Source organism: Lonchura striata, chromosome 14 (assembly GCF_050655825.1).
Source record: "Lonchura striata isolate lonStrDom1 chromosome 14, ASM5065582v1, whole genome shotgun sequence".
Classification (NCBI taxonomy): domain Eukaryota; kingdom Metazoa; phylum Chordata; class Aves; order Passeriformes; family Estrildidae; genus Lonchura; species Lonchura striata.
In genome coordinates this window covers 6,839,344-6,863,772 of record NC_140716.1, presented here as the reverse complement: position 1 = coordinate 6,863,772, position 24,429 = coordinate 6,839,344, and the positions used below count along the sequence as shown (strand labels likewise).

The 24,429-nt window shown below is 38.7% G+C and overlaps 1 protein-coding gene across 4 annotated transcripts in view; it reads left to right on the top strand.

Annotated features, from left to right (window-relative positions):
* TRRAP (transformation/transcription domain associated protein) overlaps positions 1 to 23,291 on the top strand; it is a 74,682-nt gene extending 51,391 nt beyond the window's left edge. For all 4 annotated transcript variants that reach the window (XM_085591709.1, XM_077786879.2, XM_085591707.1 and 1 more), the window contains 14 exons: positions 208 to 403; positions 600 to 865; positions 1,591 to 1,691; positions 3,834 to 4,035; positions 5,141 to 5,305; positions 7,241 to 7,331; positions 8,510 to 8,709; positions 9,454 to 9,715; positions 16,180 to 16,405; positions 16,796 to 17,013; positions 17,739 to 17,923; positions 19,825 to 20,028; positions 20,949 to 21,143; positions 21,980 to 23,291. In XM_085591709.1, the coding sequence (XP_085447835.1) occupies positions 208 to 403; positions 600 to 865; positions 1,591 to 1,691; positions 3,834 to 4,035; positions 5,141 to 5,305; positions 7,241 to 7,331; positions 8,510 to 8,709; positions 9,454 to 9,715; positions 16,180 to 16,405; positions 16,796 to 17,013; positions 17,739 to 17,923; positions 19,825 to 20,028; positions 20,949 to 21,143; positions 21,980 to 22,264 (2,796 nt within the window). In that variant the 3' untranslated portion in view covers positions 22,265 to 23,291. The remainder of the gene's footprint in view (positions 1 to 207; positions 404 to 599; positions 866 to 1,590; positions 1,692 to 3,833; positions 4,036 to 5,140; positions 5,306 to 7,240; positions 7,332 to 8,509; positions 8,710 to 9,453; positions 9,716 to 16,179; positions 16,406 to 16,795; positions 17,014 to 17,738; positions 17,924 to 19,824; positions 20,029 to 20,948; positions 21,144 to 21,979) is intronic.
* Positions 23,292 to 24,429: the final 1,138 nt, after the last annotated feature.

The window sequence follows — 24,429 nt, the reverse complement described above, 5'->3', positions numbered from 1 at the left end:
TGATTAACAGTGAATACAACTGTTATCTGCCAAGCGGTAGCTTAGAGAATACTACACTGGCTTTATTGTCCTACAGGTAATTAAATTCCATTAAAGTTTGTGGGCCTTTTCTTCAGGTGGTTGAAGTTTTAACAAACTGCTGCCTTTAGTGGGTTTGAGACTGCTGCCATCTTCTGTCTGTTCCTTACTTTTATTTATGTTTTCTAGGCAGCACAGCAAATTATTGAACTTCAGGAAGCAGCCCAAATAAATGCAGGATTGCAACCAACGAATCTGGGGAGGAACAACAGCTTGCATGATATGAAGACTGTTGTCAAGACTTGGAGGAACAGGTTACCTATCGTGTCAGATGATTTATCCCACTGGAGCAGCATTTTCATGTGGAGACAGCATCATTACCAGGGTAAGCCTTGCCTGATCCAGCATGCATTCATCATAGAATTTTCCAGACAACACATATAAGTTCTTGGCTTGATTTTGATGAGTTGTAGTTTTTATTCAATTTGCATTGAATCTTAAAGTCATGTGTGTTGCTGTAAAGTTGCTGCTCTCTGCATAGCACCATTTCCCATGGCAAACATTTCACGTTGCCTTTCCAGCCATTGTGACTGCATATGAGAACAGCTCCCAGCACGATCCCAGCTCCAACAACGCCATGCTGGGCGTCCACGCCTCGGCCTCGGCCATCATCCAGTACGGGAAGATCGCGCGGAAGCAAGGGCTGGTCAACGTGGCCCTGGACATCCTGAGCCGCATCCACACCATCCCCACCGTGCCCATCGTGGACTGCTTCCAGAAGATCCGGCAGCAGGTCAAGTGTTACCTGCAGCTGGCTGGAGTCATGGGCAAAAATGAGTGCATGCAGGTAGGACAGCTTTATTCCTGAAGCTGTTGTTGGAACTCGTGGGATTACAGGAGCCATCAGATGCATTGATCTAAACAAGCTGCTTGTGTCCAGAAAAGGGGCTGAGTTGCCTTGGCCATGTTATACCCTGTAGGGAGTGTTGTTTTGAGTCATGCTGTCAGTCCAAAGCAGTTAATGTCCTGTGTGAACTGGATTCTGTGAATATATTAAAAATTAGCTGACCCAGAAGTAAAGTGAGAGTAGATTTTTTTGAAATCTTACAAGATGGATAAATGGAAGGACTTTGAAAATGGCATTATTTGTAATGGGAAAAAAGTGAGTGTCTGACTCATGAGTGGTGGAAGTGGTGGTCAAACTGAAGTAAAATTGTATGTGTTGAAAAGGAAAAAGAGTGATTTTAGGCAAAACCCACTGGCATGTGGTTGACCAGCAAATGAACTTTGTAACACAATATAATTATGACACAATATAATTATAACACAATATAATTATAACATAAACAAGGTGGAAAAATAACCTGCTAAAGGTTGTCTCTAGTATTTGGTTTGCATAGGCCAATGGAAACTTAAAATTGTCAGTCTGTATTTTTTTAAAATCAAAATGAAATACTTGAAAGTCATGCTATTTAAATTTCAAGAGAATATTTTGGCTGTTGTTTTATGGCACTTTCTTTTAAAAAAGCCTTCCCTTTTAAAAGACTTTTCTCACTAAGGCTTATTTAACAGGGTCTTGAAGTCATTGAGTCAACCAATCTGAAGTACTTCACCAAGGAGATGACTGCAGAGTTTTATGCTTTAAAGGGAATGTTCTTGGCACAGATTAACAAGTGAGTATGTTGGCTGCAAGAGGCAGTAGCATGCATCTGAAAAAATGCAGCTGAAATATTCAATACAGTATTTGAGCAGAAAAGCCATTCCATATCTTTATACCAGCCTAAAATTTCTCACTGCTGTGTAAGAAAGTAAAAGTATCTGTGAGAGTTTCTTTGCAGTTTGGAGATGTAATGATTGGTCCTGTATTGAAGCCCTCAGGAGAGAAGTAGTAATGGTTTTGCTTTCCACTGACAGGCATTTTACTATTCTGAGGAATATCTCTCTTTAGTTCTATAAATAAATATCTCATCAGTTAAATTTTGTTTGGTGATGCCAAAAAGACCCCTTTAGATTTCAAGAGCTCTTAGTGGGCATGGGATTTAATGACGATTTTGCTATGTGTTACAAATGGGTGGAATAATTCCTTTACCACTACATTGTGGCCACCTATAGAATGAAATCCATCAGGTCTCAAGCTGTACACTGCAACCTCACATAGCAATTCAAGTCAGGAAATGATGAATATTTTCTTCTGTGGTTACAAGAGAGAATTTTAAATAGGTAGAATGCAATTACTTGGATGGAAAGTACAGTGGGCTTTTATATGGTCACTGGCTTAATTGTAATTGAGATGTAAAGAGAAGAAAGTGTGCCTTCCCCATATCATTAAATTTTTAAAAATTCTTGCAGAGAATTATTGTCTTTGTTCTTTCAGGATAAAATGGATAAAGGTTTCTGTTTAAAAACGTGGTTCTGATGTACTTATGGTTTCTTAATCTTACTAAAAAACACACAAGGATTTTTCAGCCCTTCAGTTGAGGTCAGGAATTTAGGAAGATTTCAGTTAGGACCAGTGGCAGTGTTGAACCTGAAAATGGGACTGCTGAATGATTACCTGTATGTCAACAAAACTGAAGTTAAAGGTCACCTCTGCTCCTGCATCCTCCTGTGCTGCCCATTGGCTGGGCAATGTGATAGAAACCACTTTAAAAAATCACCTCAGGTGTCAAGAGTGATGGATTGTAGAGTGGGAGAAAGGAAAACGGACAGAGAAGTCCCTTTTTTATAAAGGAACAGTAGTGATACAAAGTCATCCATCAGGCTGCTGCTGGGCTGGTTCACTTCAAACCTTCACCCAGGGTGCAGGAAGCTTCTGAAAGCAAGGACATTAATGGAGCACAAAAACCAACACGACAGACAAAGCTGTTTTCCTTTTTAGAGTTATGCCTCAGTAACTGGTCATTTTAATGTAGTATTATAATCCCCCAAGCTAATATTGTTATGTTAAAAATACATTACAGGTAATTTAAAAAAATGAGTCAAACAAGCATCATGTTGCTTTCATATGGCTTATTTCAATGCTTATTCTGCAAGGCAGAAGTGAAGCTCTTTCTGTTAATAAGGAGTCTTGAAATACTTTAAGTTTCTTCATTTTGGTAATGCTTATGGGAGTTTTCTCATCCTTAATTTTTATGCCTAAGAAATAACAGATTCAAGGGCTGTATATATATTGGGATGAATCATGCCAAATTTTGGACTTGTGACACTTGAGGAAACTTCAGAAGGAACAAACAAATAATCTTTTGGTTACGCAGGACTTTGTGATTAACCTTCAAATTTCTTCACTTTTCCTGTTGAAAAAAGAGAAACTTTTACAGCTGTGGGAATGAGGAACTGATTGTTTCCAGAAAATGTTGATTGTAAAATTTTCCATGACTTCTCTGGAAAAGGAGTTAAGTAAGATGCATTCCTCTAAAAGAGAACTTAAATAACATCTTCCCATTGTTGCTTTACTCTTTTTTTGCCCAGTGGAGCAGCACGTTGAAATGATTTTGCTTCACTCCCCTTGTGTTATCATTCACTCTTCTTCCGGTTTCACTGCCTGGCTTTCCACTGCAGTGCACTGGGAGCTTTTAAATTTTTTTTAAGGGAGTATGTGAGATTTTTAATACTTATGAAACTGTTTTCATGATGAAGCATGGTGCTGAACTTTAAAGAAAGCAATGACAAAACAGTTGTAAGGGACCTTACTAGAGAATGCAAAAATATCACTGAGTATTAAGAAATGAACTGCTTGCCCTATCAGAAATCTGACTTACACTAGCAAACAGCTACTAAATTATATAAAACTCATATCCCTACTTGTCACCACACAGGTCTGAAGAAGCAAACAAAGCTTTTTCTGCAGCTGTGCAAATGCACGACGTGCTGGTGAAAGCGTGGGCCATGTGGGGGGATTACCTGGAGAACATCTTTGTGAAGGAGAGGCAGCTTCACCTGGGGGTGTCTGCCATCACCTGCTACCTGCACGCCTGCCGCCACCAGAACGAGAGCAAATCCAGGAAATACTTAGCAAAGGTAAGGTCTGGGTGCTAAAAAAGAATCAGAGCTCCATCCCCTTGGAAAAGGCTGGGATGTGTTCAATGCTCAAGTTTTTGCAATTAGAGAAAAGATTACTGAGGGGAAGCTTTAATTTAGATGGAAGGGATGTGTGTCGTTGTTCATTACTCATTTTGGGATTTTTTTATGTCAGTAGGGTGTCTGGGTTTTCCTTTGGATGTGGAACCTTTCTGTAGGAGGAAAAGGACAAACCACATCCAGCATTTCTACTACATAGTGTGGTGCAATACTTGCAAAAAGGCATCCTTTGGTGTTTTAAAAAATAACATAGTTGGAGGTCTGTTTATCATTACTATGGATAAATAATATTAATGTTTACCTAAGTATTGCATTTTATTCCAAATAAGCCTTTTTTGTACAGTTTTACTCTGAAATTCAGCAAAATTTTGGCAAAAAAAAGCTGTTTGTGTTGTATGTTTCTCAGTTTGGGGGTATTTAATCTCTCTCATGAAGGAAATTAAAGAATTTTACCAGACCAGGGAAGACAATCTGTTCTGACTGTGAAACAAACACAGAAGATATTGTCTGAGATTAAAGGTGGCCTCAACAGCGCTCTGAAGTTTATTATTCTCCCTGTCTGGTTGCATAATAGTTAATGATTTTTAGTCAATACTTAATATATTTACATTTAAATTAGACTAGGGGTGGGCAGTTAAAATAATTAAGAACACCCAGAGGAATAAATCAAGTTCTTGTATCAAGGTTCATTAATCTGAGTTGCATATTTTAGGTTTATAAAATTGCCTAAATTTTTATCCACACCCACAGTGAAAAACACAAAGAATTTCTGGAATGCAGTTCATGTTCATTTGCTCTTTTCTGTCTTATTTCATAGTAAGGGGTACACTTAGATTTATTTTTTACATCCTTTAAATATTATTTCTGAGGAAAAAAAACAGCATTGGCCAGGCACAATAAATGTAAGTTCTTGTCTCTGAGGCAGCTTTAACACTTTCAAGGACTCCACAGTCATATTAATAAAATATCTCTGCTTTCGTGCATCATAATGATTGATGTGTCTTAAATTTAAGCACTGAGAGAGCCTCTTGAAATTCTCTTCTAGGTTCTTTGGCTGCTGAGTTTTGATGATGATAAGAACACCTTGGCAGATGCAGTGGACAAGTATTGCATTGGTGTCCCACCCATCCAGTGGCTGGCCTGGATCCCACAGCTGCTGACGTGCCTGGTTGGCTCAGAGGGCAAACTCCTCCTCAACCTCATCAGTCAGGTACTGAAGATAATCCTTAATTCCTTATGGTCTGTAATCTTCATTCGCGAGGTGACACATGAATATATTTTAAAGCAAATTACAAAAATGCCAAGCTTTAAAAATGGTATTGTTTGCAACTGTTGATGTGTTAAAAAACGTTATTTTCTGCCTTTAAGCAGGATATTTTGAATTTCAAAGTGGGTTTTACTTACTGAGATTAAATCCAGTGAAACTGAATTCTTATTTGCATGAGGCATTATAGCTCTCCCTTTGGAATTCTATTTAATATATTTTTGTGAATGAGGTAGAACACATAAGCATAGTTAAAAATGCTTGTAACGTAGGAGTAAAGAATGGTTAGCTTTTGTGGCTAAAGGGCAAACTCCCTCTGGAAGTGCTTTGGTGTTTGTTCATGCAGGTTGATATAAAATAGTTGTGAAGTCCCATTAATGCACAGGTAGCCATGGGAAGTTCTCACAATACCCGAATTCCAGGCCTGCACTGCTCCACTGTTTCCTGGAGACTGGCACAGGACAACTGTTGTGCTTAATTCCTCACGGAGCTCCTTTCTTTCCCTCCCCTATTCATTTTTGAGATATGGAATTACTGACCATGCAGGTCCCTTCCAGTTCAGGGTATTCTGTGATCCTGTGAGATTGAGCTCCTTTTATCCTATCCCATCTTTCCTCTTTCAGACCACTGAGAATGTGAGTTTTTGTAGCTAGAGAATGTCCATTTGTGTTGGCATGGGTGTACACAGGTCTGGATATGCATGTGTCTGCAGAGGTATTCATGTTTCCTTCCCTCTCTTCATAAAATTAAAATTTAACTTTGAAGAGACCATGCTGCCAAGCAGCCTAAGATGCCAAAGTAGGTAAGGGAAACTTTGATGGGTATGGCTTGGTATTGTCTGGCAACACCAGTGTGCTCCACTGTCTTCTGGCAGAAAATACTCATTTCAACACTTTGTAGACACTTTATTTGTTGAGATCTGTATAAAATTTGTAGAAGTTAGTGTTTGCTCAGAATTCATACACTAGCTGGAGCTTAGACTTGTAAATATCACAGATACTCCTGTTTGTCTTGCCTTTAAACTTCAGGTACACAGAAGAAGTGTGAAATAAAAAAATGCCATATTTTCTGTGTTACTGTTATAAAACTCCACAATTCTCCTCAAATAACTTTTAAGTTACAGCATGAAGCATCTATGTGTCAGGTTAGTTATCTGTCATAAATATCAGATTACTGAATGCTTCAATCCCATTGCTATATTTCCACCACTTACCATATCCATTTGGGTGGAGAAAGGATCTGTGATTTAGTAAAATTGTGGGTAAGAAGCCTCAAATGATGACTTAAGATGTGCTCTACTGCAGGTAGTAGCCAAATGGTTCTTTCCTTTAATAGATACTGAGATTTACAGATTTAAATGGGATGCTGAATGTCAACATCTCTTTAGGGTTGTTTTTTTTAATGGAAGCCATAAAATCCTGTTTTTATTTTTGGGTGCAGTTGGTATCCCCTTACATTAAGTGCCACAATTAGGTGGAGTAAAGTTACTCTCTAATGGGCTTTCTTATCAAGTATCGTGGGGCTTGCTGGGAATTGTGGCCTAATTTAAAGACTAACTGCTGTCATTATGTCTGTTTTTCTTCCATTATGCACATGAGTAAGATCTTTGAGCTGGCCCAGCTGGAGCTCTGACATTATGCTGCTTTCAGGTTTATTAGGCAATATGATCTGGAAACCCTAATTAGGTAATGTCTTAACAGTGTGTGCAGGGAGCTACCAATTCATCCTCTTCGGGCTCCTGTTACTGAAAGAATCTTTAATTTCCATAAGCTGTTATTTAACACAAAGAGCTGATTATTCCTGAATTGGACTCATTTACTCGAGAATCTGTGTTGATGTGATCTGTAGTTCCTTAACTGAGAAATGTGTATCTCCAAATAGGTGGGAAGAGTCTATCCCCAGGCTGTTTATTTTCCTATCAGGACCCTCTATTTGACTTTGAAGATAGAACAGCGAGAGCGCTACAAGAGTGGTGAGTTTGGTCCTCATGGAATTGTTTGGGCACTTTGTAACTTAATTGTTAGGTTAAGTTTCACTGGATATTACAGAGAAAACATTCTCTAGAAAACATACCAACTTAGCAAGGCTAAGGAAGAAAACTCTTGATAAGCTCTGCTTTCATTGATTTGTTTCCGAGAAGTTAAACCTGTAGATGACTTGAGGTGTCTTGATTTTTTCTGTATAAAATACTCACCAAGAGGAGTGCCACCTCTTTCATTCTCATGTCACCTTAATTACTGAGAATCACATGTTCTTCACTGGATGTTTATCTTGATAAATTTGTGGAGAAGTAGAAAATTCTTGGTTTATAAATACAAGAGAATGTCGCAGTTTTCTAAGATTCTCTAGACTAATTTTCATTGGAAGCATGAGCCATGCAACATTTTGTTTGTTTTCAAAGGAACCACATTTGAAAAAAATTGTGTCTCCATAATAACTTCTTATGGTGAATTTTCAGGTAGAATGAGCATCTCAGTTTACACCAATGAAAGCAACGTTGGCTTTGAGAAATGTTTAGGAGATGGGGAAAGCACTCAGCAACTTGCACAACAACTCTTTTCCCAAGAACAAATCACATTTGGAATAGTTATGTCAAATGATTCCACAGAATTTAGTTGTTCTTTTGTCCTATATAATTTCCTGGGAATCCTGGGAGAGCTACTTGAAGAACTCTCATTTCAGTATTGTGTTCTTTATTACAAAGTACATTGTTTATTTAATTGTCCTTTCCATTTGGGAATTAGTTCACTAAACTTCTGTATAAAATTTGAAAGAGCACTAATTAAATAATGTTTTATTTTTGTTTGGATACTCTTTTGCAGAAGGAGATGCCCATATACCCTAATAACTTATTCTTTTCCAGCAATAGTAAAATATTTCCCTGTAGGTTCTGCCAAAAAACACTGCTGGGTGGGTGGGTTGTGTGAGTTAGGTGGGGGTCATCTGATAAAGCAAAACTTCTTAATCACTTTCTGATGGAGTTGTCATGCTAGAGATGGTTTGTGCTAAAAGATACAGACTAGGAATACATAATTAATACTTAGTGTAAATCTCAAGCCAATTCTTGGAACAATTTATTTTGTTTCAAACAGACACACATCAAGTTCATGAAATGTAATTCTTACTTCCTTTTTAATGTTCACTTTCCAGATTCAGGGCAACAGCAGCCAAGTTCAGTTGGAAATCAGTCCCACTCTGCCTCAGACCCCGGGCCCATCAGAGCCACTGCCCCAATGTGGAGGTGCAGCAGGATCATGCACATGCAGCGGGAATTGCACCCAACCCTTCTGTCCTCTCTGGAAGGCATTGTGGATCAGATGGTCTGGTTCAGAGAGAATTGGCATGAAGAGGTATTTGGCTTCAAAGACCTTCCATGAATGTATGGATCATCTGAGGGAAAGTTAACTGCAAAATATTTACCCAGAATTAATTTTAAACGTCAAAGCATAACTGTTTGTTTTGATTAGTAAACTGATGTTTGTGAAACTGACTGTTCTCATTGGAGTTTGGATCTTGGTTATTTCTGGAAGCAGTAACAGGGGTTTTGCAGAACTGTTAATGTGATTAATGCCTCTAGGATTTAAGCTGTTGCTCATACGAACTGAAAATGTATATTCTTACATTAAGTCTCAGAGATACCAGTTTCCTTCTTGAGCTGTTGGTGTGTGAGAGGTGGTGATTATTACCTGAAATTTGCATTGCAACAGAGAGCAGATGGACCTGCCACTCTGCTGTTCCTTGCCTCTCAAAGTGTTGGACTACTGTTCTGTCTGCCTAGCACAGTGTTTATTTAAAGGTTTCCTCATATCACTTTCTTTTCGTATATCTCAAAATATGAAATCAGAAAGTTACCTGCTGTTGAAAGAGCAAGTTGTCCTTTGTGAAGCAGCATTTCTCCTGCTCAGTTTGTTGGCAATGCTAATGAAATTCAGTGCTGTCATTCTTATTGACCCTCTGCAGTTTAAGAGTAGAGTTTCAAGCAGATGCTTTTGAGAGCATAATTCTACTCTATGAAACAGAGTGGGAATGAATATTTGGTGTGAAATCAGAAGGCCTGATCTTCCTATTTTGTTTTTTCTGTTTTTCATTCTCAGGTTCTCAGACAACTGCAGCAGGGCTTGGCAAAGTGCTACTCTGTTGCCTTTGAGAAAAGTGGAGCCGTTTCAGATGCCAAAATCACTCCTCACACACTGAATTTTGTCAAGAAGTTAGTCAGCACCTTTGGAGTAGGTCTTGAGAATGTATCCAATGTGTCCACCATGTTTTCTAGTGCAGCCTCAGAGTCACTAGCCAGGAGAGCGCAGGCAACAGCTCAAGACCCCGTGTTCCAGAAGTTAAAAGGCCAATTTACAACAGGTAAATGTTTAGAATTTTTTAAATGTTGCATTTAATCTCCCCACAGTTCAGCTCTGAGGGCATTCTGCTTTTTTAGTCTACTATGTTTCCTGAGAGAAAGTTTAGAAAACGGCATTCTGTCATTCAGCAAACCTGAAATAGTTTTGTTCCAGTCCTTTGTGCAGTAATAAATGTAATTCAAGTAGAAAACAGACATCAACCTAGAGAATAAATATATTGTTGTAGTTTTTTATTACTGAAAAGTGTAGTTTGATCACATATGTATTTAAATTAGATTACTCGGTGTAATATTTTTGCAATTTAAACAGAACTGCTGGCTGTATGTGAAGGACAGTAATGATCTCTGCCTCTCTATGATGCCAGAATTTAATGAAATGTTCACACCAGAACTCCAAACTGATGATTTTATGTGAAGTCTTTCACAACAGCCTACTTCTGATGAGTAGGATTACTTTAGTGTTTTGGGTAACTAGATTATAAAAATTCTATTACCTAAATTTACATCATTGGTAAATTGAATCAATAACTTTAATCAGAGCTAATAAAAAAAGATACTTAAGGGAAGTAGCTTTTTTGCTTCATTCATTTTCTCTTAACCAGTGGTTACATATTTGAGTATGTGATCTTGGTTTGAAATTCTAAGAAAAGCTTTTTTACAAGCTTGACTTATTTGGTGAAATGTGTTAAGGCCACACAGCTCATACATGACCAAGTGACACTGGTTGGCATCAGTGTTTTGGGCTGCCAGAATTTTGAGTTTTGCATAAATTCCTTGGCTTTTCTTTAAAGGTAACTGAGAGTGTTTGACAAGTAGACTTGGGGTGTTTTTTCAACCATTTTGCTGATAATATTGCGAAAATAGGGGAACTGGTGGGAATCCTGTGAAAGTAACTGAGTTTTAGAAGTGACCTACATACCTCGTGCACGCCATGCTTTGCACGATGTCCTTTCTGAGGCACAGCAGTTGCATGACAGCAGATAATGAAAGTCCTGAACCATATGATTGAATTTTTACTGGATGAAGTGTACTAGGGAGAGAAATGGAAGTAGAAACACTTTGTGTGTCTTTAATGGGAGCATACAGGGGGGAAAAGATCGTTGGATAATGATTAATGGGGTAAAATTTCACCAGTCCAAGTGCTGGATTCTGTACCTAGAGCAGAGGAATAATGGCAGGTACAGGTGTAAATGGAGAGAGGAGAGGCTGGAGAGCAGCCCTGGATCAGGGATCTGGGGATGGTTGTTGTAGATACCTTCCAACTGAAATGCTCTACATTAAATACAAGTATGGACTTGATTTTGATTTTTAATAATGGTTTATAGTCTTTACATTGCAACAGTGGTATAGCCACTTATTGCTGTAAGTGTTGTTGATATGCTTAGTTGGATTTGAGTTATTTTTGGTCAGTCACAGCAGCTCCTACTTCCTTTCCTGTGAGCATCAGAGAGCTCTGGGGTTTCCAAGGTGTAAAGGAAAAGTAAATAAAATACCAGACTACAGTCTGTAATATCTGAAGTAATATTTCAAAACATTTCTAGAGAAACATTTAAGAAAGTTTAATTATGATGCAATTACAACCTTTAGTTAAAAAGTGGAGAGAATTTCCAGTATTTTTATGCTGTGTTTATTTTTTGCATATCTTTGTGGTATATAAATGGCTGTTAAGGTTTTCAGATGTTCTCTCTTAGTTAAAGAATTATATGGAACAACATATAAACCAAAGTATGACATAGGCCTGGTCATAAAAATCATGTAAAGTCATCAAATGCAAAGTGTTTCTTAGTAAACTTCAGTTAAATAACAGTAATTACTTTCCTTTTTTTGAATATTTCATGTTTTAATTTTCAAGTACGATGAAATATGAATGTCTGTGGGATACATGTAATTATTTTGCTTAGTGCTGGATTAGATTTTGTTTCAATCTATTATATTCAGTGTTTAAATTTACAAATTAAATGTGGGAAAAGAGAAAAAATTAAACCCATCAGCATACTTAATAATTTCTGTAATCTAATTCATTATGCAGAAAATGAAAGTAAGTTTTTAATTGATTTTAAAATAACAGTAACATATATGTAAATAACTGAATAGGATTGTAATTACTGTGCTGCAATTTGCAAGATTTTTTTTAACATTACGAGAAACCAATTGTAGAATGTGCCTGGTGTGTCCTGTCACACCACAATATTCATGTTTGTTTTTCCTGTTCTGAGTACCAGTTGCATTTGGATGATGGACAGATAATTACAGTGGTTGCCTTTCATTTCAAAAGTGTCCAAGCTAAGGAGCTGTCTTGGAGTAAACTTTTTGTCAATTATTCCCAGATTAATGTTGACAGCTATTTTTTATAGACACTTTCAGCAGGGTTTGGTTCCATCAACATCAGAGTTGTATTTTGATTCCTGTTTGGAGCCACTGGAGACTCTCACACCATTTCTTATATTCTGAATTCTTTGTAGCAGTCTGGACTGTTGGAACTGTGATAGGTCATCTTTATCTATCCTAATGTTATATTATAAAAACAAATTTTACTTTGAATTTTTTTTTCTAGAACTTCAAATGCATAGTTCTTTGACCATCTGCTCTTTGTTCTTTCCTTTTCTGCTAAACCTTTTGACATCAAAGAAAGGAAAATGCTGAAAAATGCTCCCTTTGAGAGCTCTCTCAGCAGTGAAAGCAGCAGAAAAGCTGCCTCAATTGTCCTTTTGTGGGCAGATGATAGTTTAGAGTTTGGATCAGCTTCTTTCTGCAACCATCTCTCCTCTCAAGCTGAATATGAATGGAGAGCTCCAAAATACCCTCTTGAAGGGCATGGTAATTTCCTTGAGACTTTGTCCCCCAGCACAATGAATCCTTCACTGTGCATGGCAGCTCTGCAGTCAGGAGGAAGCTCTTGAAATCCAAGTGTGGCTCTGGAGGGGGCAGAGGGAAGAGCTCTGCTCATTTTCAGCATTTTAAGGATTTTTTTTCCCTTTTGCTCAAGAGTGAACATAGTGTACTTTGGTAGCTCTTTCTTTGCTTCCACTGTAATTTTTAGGTAACAGGGTGTTATCCAGGAATCCAGGTGAAGAGATGGATAATATTTGACCTCGGTGTCTGGTCTATGCAGTCTTGGTCTTCTGGAGCTGAGTGATAAACCAAAAGTACTGCTCCATATTTCTGCTTTCCTCTCACTGAGATTTTTCATCTTTATTGGTTTCAACCAAAAGTTCTTGTGAGAAAGAAGTTTTGGGAAGTAGAGTATATAAATGTTTGAATAAAAACTTCAAAAACAAGACAGCACTTCAGTTTTGGAGAATGCTTGGATCTTCTTCACGGGCATAAAGAATTGTCCTGCTCTGTGCAGAAAAGCTTACAACTCAGTCCTCAGGGGCACCCTACATGATGGGTGTCTTGGCTTTTTAACTGGAGATCTTGAGATGTGAACCTTTAATGGAATCAGGCTTTTCCTATGGTCAGAATAATCTTAAAAACCTTCAAATGAACAGTTTCTTGCTCTAAAAGCATTAATAGCCTCTTGCCTTTGATTGATCAGAACTATTTTCTTCCAGTGTAGCAGAAGGGTTTTTTGTATAGTTCTGGAGTTTTCGTTTGGAGGTATTCTTTGTTTTCTTAATGCCATATTACTGTTGTGTAGGCCAAGGGGACTGGGGAGCACAGAGGGTTTGATACTCTAATTTTGCTACCTCAAGTATGTTTTTTGGCGTTTCTTCCTGAGGAATGATGGTACAGCCTTCAATCAAAGTGTGTTAAGAGGCATCAGGATTTTTTTAGGTCTGTCTCACAGGGGAGAAGATTCTCCATTTCTCCTTCCATTGAGAGTGGCAAGAAACTTCAGCAGCATTGAGAAGAGAGAGCAAACTGCTTCCACTGCCATGGCCTTCTGTGAAAATCCCCATTAAGGATGAGGGGGAAAACTTCCCATCCTTTTTAGGAATAGGTGGTGCAAGTACTGTGTTACTTCAGACCAGTGTGTATTAGATTGAAAAAAGTGTTTTCCAGTACTACTGAAGAAATAGATTTTTTTTTTTTTAACAAAATCACTGTTTATATAGATTAAGATGTCTGCAAAGCAGAGAGACTTTGTGCACAAATAATGTTTGGTCTTGTATTTCCCTTTCTTCCAGCTGAAATGATTTTTCTTCTCAGATGGGGCTCTCTGTGACATGAGCAGAAAGACTAATTGAACTCTCAGTGTTTCCCATCTGCCACTGGGAAACAAAAGAACAACAAAAATCCTAAAATAGGCATTCAGCAAACTGGAGCTGCTCTTGTGGTGAACTGAGTGACTTTTTTTTGTAAGGAAAATATATTGATGTGTGTTTTTACCTCTTGGCTGATTCACATTAGCACAAAAACTAGTTGCAGTTTGAGGGTACTTTCCTGCACTTCAGAGATTCGGGAGATAAATGATGCAATAATTTTGTCACTTTGATGAAATGATTTACTCCCACTGCTCACTAGAGGGTAGGCTTGGGATTTTAATAAGAGTGTTTTACAGTGATATTGCAGTAGATGCACTGCCCACAGCAGGCAGAAAAAGAAAAGGGAATATTACATCCATAAATATGAAACTGTATTTTTCATTACAGACTTTTTTCTTACAGAAGTGGAAAGGATTTTGTATGAGCTGGTTTTTTGCTCTGTTTTAGGCTGGTAAACTTAGGTCTTTCACTGAAAGATTTTATCATATCAGTTTTTTGTGGATACACAGTGAAATATGTTGGGTTATATGTTCTCAGATATTTATTTAAGTAACAGAACAGCACAATGAAAGCAATCCTAAGGTGCATTGTTTTCTTTGGCATTAAAATCCTGGATTAAAGAAGAGAACTTAGGAGACCGTATCTGTTGAATGACAGGAACTCTGCTGACTAAATGAATATTTTAAGTTGTTTTTAGGAGTAAGTCTTTTGGATGATCAGAGTTTTGAGTGGTTTAATTGTGGTTGAAAAAACTTATATGCAGTAATTGCTGTGTGCACATACTTAATTCACTCTTGGCACACTTGCAGGCAGATGCTTGTAGCATATTTATGTGGTCAAATTTTCTGAGCAGTGCTCATGTTTGTTTGGTTTTTGGTATTTTTGTCAACTTAGAAAAATACTGAATGTATATGGCATATTGAAATGAAGGTTCTCCAAGGAAATTTAAACTAATTTTTAAGACTTCATTTCTTGTTGTATTAAATAATACTGAAGGTTCCATTCTGCTCTAGCTGCAAATCTCAGAAATACTGAATTGTCATTCTCTGGTGTTTCTTAGTCGCTTTTTCACTTGAGATATGTTGAGTTTAAAACAGCATCTTCTAGGGAATGGAAATGAGTTAAAAATTCAGGTCTGTTGGTTAATTTGCACAGTTTGGGATGCCGTAACTAATGAGGTTTACAGAGAGTAGTTTGTCTTCTTATCCAGGTGTGTTTAATCTTTCATTGTTGTGGCACTGAAATGCTGAGCCATCATTTCACTTGTGTAATTTATTCATTTTCCTTCTTTTGGGAAATTCAAAGACATTTATTTATTTATTTATTATTTGCCTTGTCTGAAACTGTAGTGTGAGCAGTATTGGGAAGATGGTGATGGTGTGGCCCAGAAAATGCTCAGTATTGCAGTGATTTCTGTTAGAGAATTAACTTGCATAATGTACTGAAGTCCATGTATTGACCTTGTGAAAATTCCTTCTTCACCTTTATGTGGATTAAAGGAGATATTCTCACTCTGTGATGCTGTTGACATTGCAGTGGAAAGAGCAGGCTGTTGCATAATATTGTTGTTTTTCCTGGGCTGCTGTGGCTGTTCTTCCTGTAGTGTCTTTCAATTGTTGTCTAAGATAGGAAAGAATAAGAATTTTCTTGCAACTGAGAAGAGATCAGTAATAATAATAACTTTATTGTTGTCCTGCAGTTCCTCATGGATTCTATGTTGTAGCCTCAACTGGGGCTCTTCCATTCATTTTAGGAGTAAAAAGTCACTACTGATTTTAAATAAATAAATAAATGACTTGTAATTAAACAGGTATAAAATTATAGTGCTATAAATTAAGCCTACTTTTCCTCTTTCACTTTCTGATGTAATAATTCAGAGTTTTACCGGTTTTTTTCCTATGCAGTATGTCTGGTTGTAGTATATAGAGAATTCAATACAGAAATAGTACTTAATTTTTCACTACATGCTTTTCACTGTTTGTGTGACTGCAAAACAGGAAAATCTAATTAGGAGGTTTATGTACTAAATAACAGAATATTTTAGAGTTGTGTACAGAATAGAGGTAGCAGATTCTGACAGGTTTAAGTTATTGTATTATATAATGCTAGGATTTTGCAAAAGGGTTTTCTATAGAAAATAGAAATATTCAACAGAGCTTGTCTTTTAAAGGCAGTTCAGCTTAGCTGGGGAGTGTGTGTGTTTGGTTTGCACTACTGAATTGGGTAATTTGTGTTTGTTTGGCTTTTTTTTTTCTTAGATTTTGACTTCAGTGTGCCAGGATCAATGAAACTCCACAACCTTATCTCCAAACTAAAGAAATGGATCAAAATTCTGGAGGCCAAAACTAAACAGCTTCCAAAGTTCTTCCTCATAGAGGAAAAGTGCCGCTTTCTAAGTAACTTCTCAGCTCAAACTGCGGAAGTAGAGATACCTGGAGAATTCCTTATGCCAAAGCCAACACATTATTACATCAAGATAGCAAGGTAACCTAAAAGTTTGCTTTGGTAGCTGTAATTCTGAAAACAGAGAAGGAAATTAAAGCCCCATCCATCCATCCATCCATCCATCCATCCATCCATCCATCCATCCATCCATCCATCCATCCACTCTGCAAAAGTAGATAGATATTTTATAGTACATAAGTATTTTATATATGTATATTGCATATGTAGTCAAATTTTGTTGCAAGACCTTTTTAATTGATCCCCCTTCAATAATTTTACATTTGATCACTAAACACCTTCACCATTCAGAGCATATTTGGTTTTCTTGTACCTTGCTGTAAGTTGAGAACCGTGCTTTTATTGCCATCACTAGAGATCCTGTTGTTCAAAGCAGTTACAAAGCTGTCTCCAAATGCTGCTTCATGGCAGGTTCATGCCCAGGGTGGAGATAGTGCAGAAGCACAACACGGCCGCTCGCAGGCTGTACATCCGCGGGCACAACGGGAAGATCTACCCCTACCTGGTGATGAACGACGCCTGCCTGACCGAGTCGCGGCGCGAGGAGCGCGTCCTGCAGCTGCTCCGCCTCCTCAACCCCTGCCTGGAGAAGAGGAAGGAGACCACCAAAAGACATTTGTTTTTCACAGGTACCCAAGGGGAGAGATCTGTGTTGTTTTTAAATGCAAGTTGCGCTCCCAGGTTGTAATGGCTGGAGGTTTTTTGAATATTCAGAAGGTAAATTCACATCTGTCTGGGTGATTAGTCTTGTCTGGAGCTGTAGCACCCCTCTGGAGGAGTGCAGCTGATTACGTGGGATCTGGGGTGTTTTTAGAAATTCTTATGCGCCTTGCTTATGATATCAAGTGCACTTGTGAATATTTAAGGCAGAGATACCCACTGGGCCTGTTGGTGTGGAAATGGGCACACATACTTCAACAGCATTGAAGTATGGGAAATACAATGGAAAATACAACATTTAGAGACAGCACAAGAGAGACAGAACAAAACCTTTTCTCCCCAAGTAGTGATATACAATTATTGAATTTCTTTTACGTCTTCCACATAACATTTTTATTGTTGAATTTCATCTAAACAAACTATTACCCTCATTCCTAAAGGTAAAGAAAAGTAGGAAGAATGATGAGTGCTCAATTTTTGTTTGAAAATACTGTTGATATTTTTGTTAAGATAAAAGAAAACCTCATTCTTTTTTGCCTGAGCTTGTAAATTGGTTATGAGCATAGCATTACATTTTTCTGTTGATAGGCTCCAGCTGATTATTGGGGTTGTGTTTTGAGGGCGGGTGTGTCAGCATTTGGGCTCTGGATGAACTCGGGTTTGCTTTGCTCTCTCTGCCCCGCCCCCTGCGCAGTGCCGCGGGTGGTGGCGGTGTCCCCGCAGATGCGGCTGGTGGAGGACAACCCCTCCTCGCTGTCCCTGGTGGAGATCTACAAACAGCGCTGTGCCAAGAAGGGCATCGAGCACGACAACCCCATCTCCCGCTACTACGACCGGCTGGCCACGGTGCAGGCTCGGGGCACGCAGGCCAGTCACCAGGTACCACAGCAGGGGTCAACCCAGGGCTGTCCCTGCACCCTGCTGTGCCCTGCCCGGGCAATTCTATCCAGGGCTGTCCCTGCACCCTGCCATCCCCTGGGCAACTCCATCCAGGGCTGTCCCTGCACCCTGCCATCCCCTGGGCAACTCCATCCAGGGCTGTCCCCTGCACCCTGCCATCCCCTGGGCAGTTCCATCCACGGCTGTCCCTGCCATCCCCTGGACAACTCCATCCAGGGCTGTCCCCTGCACCCTGCCATCCCCTGGGCAACTCCATCCAGGGCTGTCCCTGCACCCTGCTGTGACAGTTCCATCCAGGGCTGTCCCCTGCACCCTGCCATCCCCTGGGCAACTCCATCCAGGGCTGTCCCCTGCACCCTGCCATCCCCTGGGCAGTTCCATCCAGGGCTGTCCCTGCACCCTGCCATCCCCTGGGCAACTCCATCCAGGGCTGTCCCCTGCACCCTGCCATCCCCTGGGCAGTTCCATCCACGGCTGTCCCTGCCATCCCTTGGGCAGTTCCATCCAGGGCTGTCCCCTGCACCCTGCTGTGGCCATTCCATCCAGGGCTGTCCCTGCACCCTGCTGTGACAGTTCCATCCAGGGCTGTCCCCTGCACCCTGCTGTGACAATTCCATTCAGGGCTGTCCCCTGCACCCTGCTGTGACAATTCCATCCAGGGTTGTCCCCTCCTTTCTATCCTGCCCCTTCAATTCCATCCAGGGCTTTCCCCAGCACCTTGCTGTGTCTTGGCAAATTTCGCTCAGCACTTCTTCAGAATTTAGAAAGTTCATTATGTACTAAATAACAGAATATTTTGGAGTTCAGAAAAGAGGTAGCAGATTCTGACAGGTTTAAGTTATTGTTATATATAAAGCTAGGACTTTGCTAAATGGTTTTCTATAGAAAATAGAAATATTCAGCAGAGCCTGTCTTTTAAAGGCAGTTCAGCTTAGCAGGATGTGCATGTTTGGTAGGTGTCATTAGATATCAGATGCACAGTGCATGGGTAGTGGTTGGATTTTTTGCATGTAATTTAATTTTTCATAATGAGAACTCTTCAGTTTTAGGTGATATTGGAGTGATTTTATTAAAAAAAACTGTATTTGTGTTGCTGGAAGTTGTTTTGGGTAAATGCAACTGAAAACAGGCAGGGTGCTGATTGATTTTTTTTTTCTCTCTTGTATAGTGCTTTAAAAATAATTAATTGACAGCATGGGAAGTAGCATTTCTAATTTACATAAGCAGCTTCAGCATGGTATGTGAGGCAGGCTTCCCATGTTCTTCTAATATTTCTCTTAAAATTGCCAGGGGATCCATTCATCTAAGCCAAACAGAAGCAGTTGGGCAATCTCACCTAATAAATTAAGTACTCAGAAAGAACAAAGCTCTCTCTCTCTGTAACCTTGCATCAAACAACTAGTTGTGATATATAAGGTGGTTTTATGTGGTTTTTTTTCTTAGTGTTAGTGCAAATTTATACATAAAATGCCAGTCCCATTCCAAATACAGCTTTTAAAAAATACCCAGAAGATATGTATTACAGATGTAGTTTAAACAATTGTCTCAGACTTTCTTTGTTACAAAATAAAAATGGAAGTGCTGTGTAACATTTGTTTCTATTTTCAGAATTCTTACATTTGAAACTTTAACAGCCCTTTAATTGAAGTCAACATGACTATCATGCTTTCTGGTGTAACAGAACAGATCCTTCTTTTTCCAACTAATTAGGCCTAGTATATGCTATAGTAATTAAATATTTTGGAAGGGTTTTTTTTTTGCTTTTTCTAAAATTAGATACAGCTATTTAGAGCAGATTGGTAGTTGTTTTAGGTCGATTTGTTTTTTGCTAAGAAGTGTATTAAAAATGCCTTTTTCCAACTAACCCTTTTGCTGTGCAGGTTCTCAGAGACATCCTGAAGGAGGTGCAGAGTAACATGGTGCCTCGCAGCATGCTGAAGGAGTGGGCTCTGCACACCTTCCCCAATGCCACGGATTACTGGACCTTCCGGAAGATGTTCACCATCCAGTTAGCCCTCATTGGCTTTGCAGAATTCATCTTTCATTTGAACAGGCTCAACCCTGAGATGCTACAGATTGCCCAGGTGTGCTTCAGTTTGTTCATTCTCTCGTCTTGGATCACATGGATATTTGCACTGTGCTTTTGAAATGAGTTGAAGTTCAACATAGATAATTAACAGTGCGTTTCAGTAGGCTTTTTATTTCTGTGTGATTGCACATCCTGTAGGGAGTACTTTAACCTGCAGGCCCATGGACATCAACTCTGCCCTCTGTGGTGAGAGTTTAGAACCTTGTGAAATTGTTCTTAGATACTTGAACTCTTCATGTAAATGACTGATAAGTCTCTGCTTTTAGTCTTCTTTCTAATGTATTTTGCTTTCAAAATACCTTTGTATTAAATCAATTAGCTATAAGAAAATTAAAATATAGAACTTCATTTTCTTAAAGGGCTGTACTCCTTTTTAAATATCATCCTCTTTTGAGCATATCCATCAAGCTACAACTTGTTTTAATCAAGATTTTTCTGTTTTAACCCACTATTTAAAATTATGTTTGCCACCTTAAAAAAGAGCAAAGGTGGTACTTATTAAAGTCTCAATGTCATTTTAATGTATGGAGAGCTATAGTCTGTAGAGCAATTAGGATTTTTTTGATCCCTCTCTTAAGTGTTCAGCTGTCTACCCACAGTGAACCTTGGACACTGAATGTTGCTCCAGAGGTCTATTATAGTGACTCCATATAGATCAGGATCCAGAGTCATCTATTCCTTAAATTTGGTATTATATGTATTTAATAAAGGGTTTGGACACAACATTTTGAGAGCAATACTTACCTTTGTGCATGCCTTTATTTATAACTTCATTGCTCAGAAGTTGTTTGGCTAAACGAGTGAAAAGTACTGTTGGAACTCGGCAATAACAGACACAAAACCCCAACTTTTTTGGTTCCATGAATGAAAACCAGTTTCTTCAATTGTTTTTGTGCATTTTTCTGTTAAACCCAGGACACTGGCAAGCTGAACGTGGCGTACTTTCGCTTTGACATTAACGATGCCACCGGGGATTTGGACGCCAACCGCCCGGTTCCCTTCCGGCTCACCCCGAACATCTCGGAATTCCTCACCACCATCGGGGTGTCGGGGCCCCTCACTGCATCCATGATTGCTGTAGCTCGCTGCTTTGCACAGCCAAACTTCAAGGTTTGTAAACCTTTTTTGCAGGTTTGTATTTGACAATTTATAAATAAAACAGGACTTTTTTGGTGAAGGTAGGAGCTGAATGATGGTGTGGATTTGTTTTTAAATTTTACCCTGAGGTCATCACAAAGGCCAGCTGATATGTTGGAAATGTTTGGAAATTCCTTATGTTATGTGTAAATGTTTGATTTGACTTTGGACACATAAAATTTTGCTTTAGAAGCTTGAGATTGTTGGAGTTGGCAAATTAATACCAATAACGCAAGTCAGTGATGAGAAAAAATAGGAAAGTATTCGTTGCAGGCATTTCTTTTTCATCCAGGGATAGAACTGGCCTCTATAACATATATGTGTATATCTATTAGATACATATGTATGGATGTTGTAGTCAGTGTTCTTTCCCTGTGTAGCAGAAAATAATATTCCCCGAGAGTGTAATGACTGCAATAAAACCCTCCAGCTTTTCAAAGTACTCCAGATCTTTCCCCAAGACTTCTGTCTGTGTGTGTGGTAAAAGCCATGAATTTAGTGGAGTAATTTAAAAATAGGATGTACACAACTGTATCTGTGTATCAATATCTTAATATATGTTATTAATTTCTGTAGGAGTCATTGCGCTGTGCTTTTGTAGTGGGAAGCTTTTTATGAGAAGGAATACATGGAGAGGGAATAATAAAATGTTTGGAAGCCATGCTTGCCTTGAAAAGTCTGAAATTGCAATGTGGCACCAAATGTGTCAAAATACTGTCAACTGAAATCTAGTTACAATTCTGTAATCTGATAGAACCTGATCATTCTGTGGATTAAGTGCAATAATCTGATTTTTCTTCTTCATATAGGTTGATGGCATCCTAAAAACTGTGCTAAGGGATGAAATCATTGCGTGGCACAAAAAAACCCAAGAGGACACCTCCTCTCCGCTGTCAGCAGCTGGGCAGCCCGAGAACATGGACAGCCAGCAGCTGGTTTCTCTGGTTCAGAAAGCTGTGACTGCCATCATGACTCGCCTCCACAACCTCGCCCAGTTTGAGGGAGGGGAAAGCAAAGTCAACACCCTGGTGGCAGCTGCCAACAGCCTGGACAACCTGTGCCGGATGGACCCCGCCTGGCACCCCTGGCTGTGACTTGGACCTTTCAATAGTTTGGGGAGGGGGAGGGTTGTTTTTCTTTTTTTCTTTTTATTTTTTTCTTTTTTTTTGTTTGTTTGTTTTTGTTTTTTGTTTTGATTTCCTTCCGTTTGTGAATATGTGAGCCATATTTTGTGTTAAGAAAATGTGAAAAAAGCTTTCCAGACAACGGCTTACCTGTCACACTGTGTTTTGTCAGTTTTCATTCTAGCTGTGTTTACAGTACTAGAACGTTTTTACTGATTTTAATTCCGTAGGGAGACATTTTCTCCTGTTTAAGCAGTTGATATGCAACAGCAGCTTTTGCAAATAGATTAAAATGAAGAGAGAAAAATAATATACAAAAAAATCTAATTTTGTGATGAAGACTATGAAACTAGTATTGTTAGATTTAGGATCTGCCATTCCTAATAACCTGCAGTATATGAATTTTTTATACAATAGTAATTACTAAAAAGAAAGAAAAATACAGTGATCCCAGTTTTCCTCCTTGAAACTTTACTTAATCACTCTCTCTTCACAATGCCAAATTGAAGGCACAGATAAATGCTCTTAACTTTTAAGTTTGCTTCAAATTTACATGAGCAATGTTGCTTTGTACAGACAATTTTGTACCAAATGTTATAGGGGTGAGATTTTGTTAGGCACTGAGAAAATGATGATAAAATTGTGCTGACTTTTCCTGGAGCACAAGCTGTGTACAGTAAAAGTGTAAACCATTTAGAGGATTTGGTTTAGTTGTGGACAGTGTTTGGGGAGAAGTTCATAAAAGGATGGAAAAAGCCATCCTTTGATACTTGTATTTGTCTGTAATAGAGAAAAAATGAAATCTTATCAAGGTCTCTTTACTGTTTAGAATTACAGTAGCTTCTTTAGAATGAATTTGTTCCTTTGTAATTTAAGAAGAGCAGTTTAATGTTTCACTTGTCTTTCTGTTGTGTTAGCATTTTTATAAAACTTGAGTGTTGAGAATGTTAAATTTGTACAGAGTGATTTTTTTCCAAATAAATATTTTATAAAACTCCCTGTGGTATTAATTTTATTTATAAAATTTTTAATATTATCTTATGACTGTGACTTTGCTTCATTGTATGATGGATGAATCAAGCATAGCCCTTCATTCCCGTGCTTGGTGCTCCTTTTGTATTAAAGAGAGTATTGCTCTATGGGGAAGCTCAAATAAATGAGTGCTAAGGACTATATAAGGATTTGGAAAACAAACATACTTTTTTTTTTTTTGCAAAGACTTCCTTATCAAAATCATGTTGGCAAGAATAATCTTCTTATAAAACATAGCACTTCCTGCATGTGTCACAACACACTCTGTCTGCAGTCATTCACAACTGAGCTCAGTGCTTTCATGACTTGAAGGGAATTGTTGCCTTCCCTTTATTGAAGATTGTAATATTTGCAGCTGTGAAATACAGCACACACAGCACAGAGGAGATGCAGGATCATTTCTTATTTGCACATCTTGGATATGTCTGAGAGATGACAGCATTCTCTGACAGGAAGTCTTCAGATAATTCAGCCACTTTTCTGTCCATGATAGAAATCTTAATGGGAAAATGTGAATGTGAGTTAAGAGACAAACTTTGTTGTCTTTAGATTTGTGACATCTCTCTTGCTCATGGCATCATCTCAGATATACTCCTGAGACAAGGCCTGGGGTGTGAGGGAGCAGAGAGTTCTGTTAATGAGCTCCCTGATGGTGTTAATGTGCAAATGTTAATACCTGGTTCCCTTCTTTCATGAGCATATGCTATGGCTGCACCTCAACTTGTGAGAAGGCTTACACAGTCTTAACCCAGAGTTTTACACCAGCTCAGGAGATAAATCTGAAAGCTTTTAGTTATACATGAGCATTCTTCAGAGCCTGGGGGATATCTGACATCTCTGGTATCAGCAGCAGCTGTCCATTAGCAGGAGAGTGGTTTGACAAAGTACAGGGTAGGAAGTTCCTGATTATCATCAGGAACATGTGACATCTATCTTAGCTGCATTTAATTTTTTATGATTGTAGATAAGGGTTCCCTCTGTCTTGTTAGAGATCCATGCTCAGAATGCATCTTGCTGAGCAGATACTTGAAAGTGAACTACATTAAATGTCAATTCACTCTAAGTATTCCCTTCAAGGTTTCTTCCCTTATACTGCACATAAA